The sequence below is a fragment of the Ruditapes philippinarum genome, unplaced genomic scaffold (assembly GCF_026571515.1).
Source record: "Ruditapes philippinarum isolate M1 unplaced genomic scaffold, ASM2657151v2 ctg865_1_1_1_1, whole genome shotgun sequence".
NCBI classification, from domain to species: Eukaryota; Metazoa; Mollusca; class Bivalvia; order Venerida; family Veneridae; genus Ruditapes; species Ruditapes philippinarum.
Genome location: NW_026860212.1, coordinates 267,183 through 275,684, shown reverse-complemented (window position 1 = coordinate 275,684; position 8,502 = coordinate 267,183). Strand labels below are relative to the sequence as shown.

The 8,502-nt window shown below is 38.0% G+C and overlaps 1 protein-coding gene across 1 annotated transcript; it reads right to left on the bottom strand.

Moving 5' to 3' along the window:
• Window positions 1–5,033: 5,033 nt before the first annotated feature.
• On the bottom strand, window positions 5,034–6,772 carry LOC132759248 (craniofacial development protein 2-like). The gene has a single exon (XM_060750989.1). It carries the CDS (start codon window positions 6,609–6,611, stop codon window positions 5,034–5,036), a length of 1,578 nt encoding a protein of 525 aa, XP_060606972.1. The 5' UTR covers window positions 6,612–6,772.
• Between the last annotated feature and the right edge of the window lie 1,730 nt (window positions 6,773–8,502).

The following is an 8,502-nucleotide window of genomic DNA, read 5'->3' as shown; positions in this document are numbered from 1 at the left end:
CTTGCCCTTTTGTTAGTCAGCACATGAAAAATACGTGACAATGTAAATTAAATAAATGATTCGCTATAAAAAATAACAGTTTCTTTCAATTTACTGATCACTATCAATTAGAAAGTTAACCCTAAATGAAAAGAATGAAATAGTTGTTCTCAAATATTACAATTTCGCTGAGTTAAAATACTTACATAGCATGACAAGAAAAAATATTTTCAAGACATCCATTGTGTATATGCACCTATACAGTCAAACGGATAAATGAAAATTATACAGATATCGGAGTATTTGCTTCTATAGAAAAATTCGAAACAGCCGTAGGAAATAAAAAACAATTATTTAATTACGTTTTAATTTATTTAACTATCCTTACGGTAATTGCCAATAAATGTGGGATTGTGGGGATTGTGTAAGAACATACATGTAATTTAATTTCTAAAAGTAAAGTTTAAAGATAATTGTTAGCTTTGTAAACTCTGTGCTCAGCCTGACACATCAAAATTAGGAGCGAAAAATCAAAATATAAAACTGCAGTTCCATATGAGTGAAAGATTAGTGATTATAAAAGAATATATGTATGAAAGTCGTTAGTACATGTTTCGTTTACTTTTTTCATGTAACGATTCGCCTTTGTCATGCTTTCCATGTGTTTGTGTAAAAACATTTGGCTGTTCTGCTTTGACATGAAATTAAGAAATTTAGCTTAAGTCATTTTATAAACCTAAATACAAGAAATCATATATTGGCAATATTGATCCATTTTAAAAAGCTCTTAAATTGTTGGCAAATGGTCAAAACGACGTTTAAAACCTATGGTGGCTGATTTGTGCCATTCATGTTTTCTCTCCGCGACCCCACCGAGCAATAACTCAAAAAATACTAAGTTAAAATGGCGGGGGCGCGGAGCGAAAAGTCGCTTGTTAGCGGGGGCGCGGGGCGAAGTTTAATAAGGAAACTTCACCCCGTGGGGAAGCGGAGCGAGATGTAAGGAATAAAACGGTGGGGTCGCAAAGAAAAAAACGCTAAATATATTCTCGGGGCGTGTTACCGCTTCCCCCCCCCCACTCGCCGTTTTATTTCTTAAATCTCGCTCCCCGTCCCCCGCGGAGCAAAGTTTTATTTATCTAACTTCTTCCTGCGTCATTGCTTATTAGCGTGTTTTCTTCCTGCGGTTTCGCACTTTTAACTTGTTAATTCGAGACTTTTCGCTTGGCGGGGCCGCAGGCGAAAATACGAATGGTAGAAAACCTGACGAAGTATTTGATAAAGCTATAGTCTGAAGTCACTTCGAGTTATAAAAAGCTGAGAGAGTATGTCAAGAATATCTGATCTATTTAAATTTAAAGCCACTAATATATGTTAATGTTTGAATAATGATCAGTATCTTCTCACGTAACACTTGTTGGATTAAATCCAGTTAATTTAAATTACAAACAACCACGAATACATGTATATGTATATAGTTTGATTCGCGATAAAAATATTTTCGAGTAAACAACAGTTATAAAGGTCTAACGCCAAACCAGAGGGGTACTGATATACATGTATAATAAATATAATAAACGACAATAAAGCTATTTATAACAATACTATTTTTCGAGAAAAAGAACGAGAAAAAAACGCGAATAAAATGAGATCCTTTTTTAGAGACTTGGAGGGCGGAAACAGGGAATACTTATAGCTCCGTAATATTTATAAAAATAATAAAAATAACAATAATTCGTAAGTAATTAAAAATGACAGATTCGATGCAAAATAAAAGTGAGGCAATAATTATACAAAAGTTAGTTTTGTTTGTACACGCTGTGGTTCATGGTGGGGTTATTCATCATAATATAAGCGCTTCAAGCTAAGGTACACAGATTGTTATCAGTATACACAATTTTCAATTTAATTATGAGCATTTTGCTGTCTTATAATTTGTAGAGTTTTCCGTTTGTGGGATTTACTTAATGATGTTATCATAAACCTGCTATTTTGTTTTAATTAAACGAGAGATAAACCTCAATTACATCGCTTTTATCATTCATCATATCTGTCTCTTTAACTTTTAAATTATTAAAAAACAACAATGACAATTAATATTATTACCCCTCACTTTTTTTTCGTAATGTTAAATTCCCATAGGCCTCTGGGAGTTATTCTTACTGTTAATGCAAGTGTACCACGTGACTATGAATTTTGTACTGTTACATAGGTAACAGTATTTTTTAACAGTATAAAATCTGGTCACGTGGTATATTTTCTAAATAAAATGAAATAAAATGGCCGCCATTTTTTCTCTCGATTCGTTCTTATTTTCGACGATAGGGCATCGCCGAAGTAACTATTACTCTGATAAAATTTAGTTCTTTGCAACCTAGAGTCCCTTTCGCGTATTAAATATCTTTTTGTTGAATAGTTAACAGGAAACATCCGTTATCAACGGAAGTAATTGTAATGTAAATAATTTTTTGTCAAACTGGAACATGCAGACAATTAAAGCATGCAACAAGGGATAATTTAACAATTTTAACAAGTGAAGCGTTACAGATAGAGTTGGTGGACAGACATCTGTAGGATATCATCGTTATTTTCTAAAAGCACTTTGTCAAAAACCATGCGAAGAATATTCTGGATGCAGAAGGATCAGATTTCACAGATCATAACCTTGTAAATGGGTTAGTGTTTTGTTTTCTGAATAAAACACAACTTATTTTATGTTTATGACTGGTAGATATCATCACTTGCCTAAAGAATAAAGGAAAAACAGCTTCTCAAGTAGGCCTGCAGTGCACTTAAAACTTGCAATGTAAGGACAGTTTAGTTATTGCTTCTTTTGTCTTATTTTTGTTACAGTAAGATTTAGTTGAGAAATTCAGATCATCACAATATATGTTCGGGGTAATAAAATAAATAACACATGGGTTTGTGGGTAACAGTAAAAATATCATCCCTCGTATAAATACTGTTACACTCAGCTACGCCTCGGGTAACAGTATTTTCCTCGGGATGATATTTTTACTGTTACCCACAAACCCATGTGTTATTTATATAATAATAATATATTTGAACTTTACTTTTTGTATACATTGCTTGCAATGTATACAGAGTTATAGCTGCATTTCAGAAACCAATAGGGTCGGCTGTTTTGCTGAACAACGTCCACTTTCGGATGAAACCTCGATTAAAGTAGGTCCTCATTTTGCAGGATTGTCACATTTAGATATCTTTTTTTGCATAGTTGTCAATAAGCTTTGAAAGTCCAAAACTATGCACTTTCAGTTTAAGAAACATTTTTAAAAGCCAAAAATATGAATTTTACTATTTCATTGATAAAAGCTTTGTGTACACCTATACGCTTCAAACTTCGTATCCACGCATGCGCGTGCAAGAATGAATGAATTACGAAAGACCCTGTATAAAATATGTCCAACATCCAAAATAAATATTAAATCAAACAAGTAAACCTTATTAACTCTTAAATTTACACTTACATATGTTTTCTATATCAAACTGTTTTACAAAACGAGCTTATACAGATATATGTCTTATTTAGTGGTATGTAACATTGTAAGCGACTGTATGAATTGAATAACAGTTAACGTTCTGAAAACGTATTGTCATATAATTGCATATAATACTTACTTACTTACTTAATCCTCTTCGCTCCAGGTGGAGCATAAGGCACCAACAAATCTCCTCCAGCCATCCCTGTCCTGAGCTAACCAGTTCAGCTCGTTCCAGGTCTTGCCTGCTGCCTTCATCTCTTCTTCGATGGTTCTCCTCCAGGTGCCTAGTGGACGACCTCTCTTCCTCTGGCCTTGTGGTGTCCATCTCAGTACTTTGTGAGGATGTCTCTGCTTGTTCATCCTCAGAACATGACCCAGCCATCTCCATCGTCTGGACTTGACCTCTTGAACAATGTTGGTGATCCCGGAGCGTCTGTTGACCTCTACGTTAGTGACATGTTGTTGCCAGCGGATCTTGAGAATGCGGCGTAGACAGCGACTCTCGAAGCCTCTTAGCCTACTCTCAACCTTGGTGTTGGTTCTCCAGGTCTCAGACGCGTACAGAAGGACTGAGCGGACATTGGATGTGTAGATCTTCAGTTTTGTTTTGGTATGCAGGGCTGTAGACTTCCATATGTTCTGTAGTCTCTTGAATGCCTGGGCTGCAAGTCCAATCCTGGTTGAGATCTCTTTCTCAATGTTACTATCAGCTGAGATGTAACTCCCAAGGTACTTGAAGTCTTTCACCTCTTCCAACTCAGTGTTGTTGATGCTGATTTTCTGGCTGCTTTTGGTCTTCACCTTCATCAGCTTTGTTTTCCCAGCGTGTATTTTAAGTCCTACACCTTTGGCAGTTTTGCTGACACGATCTGTCTTCTCCTGCATATCATTTTGTACATGGGAGATCAATGCGATGTCGTCAGCAAAATCACAGTCTTCCAAGCGGGCAGTCAGTCCCCATACTAGACCTCTGTGTCTATCTTCAGTGGCTTTCCGCATCACCCAGTCAATTACAACAAGGAACAGCGTTGGTGAAATAACACAGCCTTGGCGTACACCAGTTTTTACGTGGAACCATTCGCTTTGCTGTCCATCATGACGTACACAGCACTGGTTGTTGGCGTGCATGTCCTTAAGGATGTTGACAACTTTTGGCGGAAATCCATATGCTAGGAGTATCTTCCACAATGATGGGTGGTGTATGCTGTCGAACGCCTTTTCATAATCTATGTAATTGATGTATAATGAACAGTTCCATTCAAGGGACTGCTCCACTATTGTCCGAAGAATGAAGATCTGGTCTGTGCAGCTTCTTCCGCTCCGAAACCCTGCTTGCTCCTCTCTGAGGACTCTCTCAATAGACTGCTTCATCCTTGATAGAAGAACTCTGCAGAATATCTTTCCAGGAACGGATAACAAGTTGATACCCCTCCAGTTGCCGCACTGAGTCAGGTCTCCCTTCTTCGGCAGTTTCACGATGACACCCTTCTTCCATGAGTCAGGGACTCTTTCTTCTTCCCAAACCTTGTTGAATAGTTCCACAAGGTGCTATGCACTCTCTCGGGGGTCAGCTTTCAACATGTCTGAAGTGATTTTGTCTTCCCCGGGAGCTTTGTTTCCTTTCGTCTGCTTGATGGCCTCTATGATTTCGTGCTGGGTGATACTGCCACGCTTCATCTCTATATGGAATCCCATGTCTTCAACAGCAGCTTCCTCCTCCGGGTCTGGCCTGTTAAGGATTTCTTCGAAGTGCTCAGCCCATCTTTCTAGTTGTTCTTCATTCTTCGTTAGAGCATTTCCATTCTTATCTTTCACAATGGTGGAACTGTTGGTAAATCCTCCAGTAAGGGTCTTTGTGATTTTGTAGACTGTTCTGGAGTCACCCTTTTCTGCAGCATGCTGGGCTTCCACTGCTAGACTGTTAGTGTAGTCTCTTTTGTCCTGTCTTGCACTCTTCTTAACAGCTTTGTTCTTCTCAGAGTAAGCTTCTGCTGCCCTTGATCTCTCTTCGGGACTTCCTGTTAGCATCTGTTGCTTAATGACCTTCCTCTCCCTTATAAGGTTCCAAGTGTCAGTGGAGATCCATTCTTTTCTGTCTCGTTTCTTGTAGCCTAGAACCTCCTGGCTGGTATCCAGATAGATGTTTTGGATCTTTGTGCATAGGGAGTTGATGTCATCCGCTGGCGTGCTTTCTAGGATGTCAAATCGGTTTTTCAGTGTCAAGTTGAACTGGGTTTTCACATTCAGGTCCTTAAGTTTGTTGGAGTCAAATAGCTGTTGCTTATTCTTTTTTCCGCTACTCCTCAATTTCAGTTGTAGCTTACATAGCACAAGGTTGTGGTCACTGCCTGCGTCTGCACCCCTGATGGCTCTTACATCTGTCATGGATCTTCTCCATTTCCTGCTGATGGCGATATGGTCAATCTGGTTGCTGGTCCTGCCATCTGGCGAAAGCCAGGTTGACTTGTGTATGTCCTTATGTTGGAACACTGTACCTCTAATAACCAGTCCATTTTCCAGGCATAAGTCAGAAAAACGTCGACCATTGTCATTTCGGTCGCCAAGTCCTTCACAACCCATGCAGGTTTCATATCCGATGTTATCAGCACCAACCTTGGCATTAAAGTCCCCCATCACAATGAGAATATCATGCTGTGGTGTTTTGTCTATTTGATCTTGTAAGTTGGTATAGAAGTTGTTCTTGACTTCATCAGAATCACGTTCAGTTGGGGCATAACATTGGATGACAGTTGTTTTTACAAACTTGGAGTAGAACCGTGCTCGTATCAGGCGGCTGTTTATTGGTTCCCATTCCAGCATACTTTTCTTCGCTTCTTTGTTTAGTATCAGACCCACTCCCTCCTGGTGTAAACCATCCACACGACCAGAATAGCAAATTGTCTCTCCAGAGTTGATTGTTATCATACCCGAGTCAGTCCATCTCATTTCACTTACACCGAGGATACATATTCCGTACCGTTGCATTTCTGCTACCACCTGGGCACACTTTCCTGTCTCGTACATGGTACGAACGTTCCATGCCGCTAACTTGAGCAGCTGTTTGGGTGATGCTAAGGACGTTGTCGGGGCAGACGTTTCCTTTCGGCTTTGACTCCTGCTCGTCATATGAGATGCTAGTGTCTCTGCCCTCAGCGTTTCACCCAGGTGTTGATAGTTTTCTGAAGTTGTTGGTGTTTCTGTAGCGAGATATTTTTTACGTGGCGAGTTGCTAGCCCAGCGCACAACCCTCCTCCTTTCTCGTCTAGGGCTTGGGACCTAGCAACGGCGGAGTTAATTGCATATAATAGAACCCTATTAACACGGTGGCATCGGAGGATTGTGCAATTATTTGTTGCACACCTGCAGTGTTAAGTATTTCTGCCACTTAAGTGAAATATATCGCCCGAAAGCCATTTTCGGGAAGGGGAAGATTCGTACTCAATACTATTCGAACTAAGGATTCGTACTCAATATTCGAACTTAGCCTTCGTAATCGGTATTATTCGAACTGACAATCATGGCAGATACGTTAAGATCCCATGGACATTTAGATGTTGAAAATGGTAACATATCACATAACTTTATCAAATCGAAGCGCCGATACTGTAAGGAAATATCCTATTACACTGTGCTGGACATAAAGTTATAGAGATTTATGATCAATTTACTGCAGAACATAAACTGAAAGTGGACAAAGTATTTGACAAGATAGAAAGGTATTGCAATCCAAGAAAAAATGAAGTGCTAGAATCACACAGATTTGGGGTAACAAATCCAGATGAATATACATCATTTGACGGTTTTCGTACAGAGTTTTAAAAGCATGTTGAGTTTTGTAAATTTGATACACAGAAAGAAAGAATGCTTAGTTAGAGATAAAATTGTGTTTAGCAGCTACGGAAAACAACAAGAACTGCTGTTAAGAGAAGAAAATCTTGGCTTTCAAAAGGCAATCAAAATATGCCGAGCTTACAAACAATCGAATAAGCATGTGAAAGAAGTTCGCAATACAAATGATCAACCAATCCACAAAGTTGAGAAGAAATATTCATCTTATTCTCATTCAGGCACCCGTCCAACACAACAGTTGAATCGTCCTAGTCAACCGCGTCAGTAAAAACCACCAGTAGTAAAGAAACAACAACGTCCTCATCAGAATCGATCACAATTTTAATATTGTGGATACAATCACGATTTTAGAAAAGAGAACTGTCCGGCATTGGGTAAATTATGTGAGGGATGTGACGGCAGACATTTCATAGAACAGTTGTAAGAAAATACACAAAATTGAAATTAAATCATCAAGTGAAAATGAATTTTGGTTACAATGTGTCGAAATAGGCCAAAAATCCAAAATAAAAGCAAACATGATTACAAGTTGATTTTCAAATTGATACAGGTGCAAAGATCAATACAATCAACAGAAAATATGTAAAGAAAAGTCAAAGAAAGAAAATTTTCTGTAAACCTATAATGTGGAAAATGTCAACAGTAAGTTCACATGGTGAAGTATACTGACTAACAATAATCAAGGTGGTATCACAGCTTTGAATGTATTACCTACTGCAAATCAGTATATCTACGTGTTAAAACAATTGAATACATTGAATTTATATCTAGAAAAATGCTTATCTGTAAATGTATATATGCAGACAGTCACTTCCAATTCTACATGTATTCTTATTTACATATTAATATATATTGAAATGTCTCAGCATGTAAGGGACTCGAACACGTAGCTAACTCTCGGAATACCATTTTTCCATCTGACCTATCCGGCTTGTTACACATAATTATCTCCCCTAAATAGTAAACAGTTTTATTTATGCATGTACATATCTTTGGACAGATAAGAAAATAATATGGCCTTGGTACACAGGACCTCGAAATTCTATCCAAAACAGAAAAAATAACGATTTAAAAAAATCCCCTATATATACTATATACTATATATACTATATATGTTTTTATAGTTTATATAGGGGATTTTTTTAAATCGTTATTTTCTGTTTTGGAT

What these genes read in the sequence shown, in the direction of transcription:
- LOC132759248 (XM_060750989.1), bottom strand. Translation starts at nt 6,611, where the DNA reads ATGACGAGCAGGAGTCAAAGCCGAAAGGAAACGTCTGCCCCGACAACG.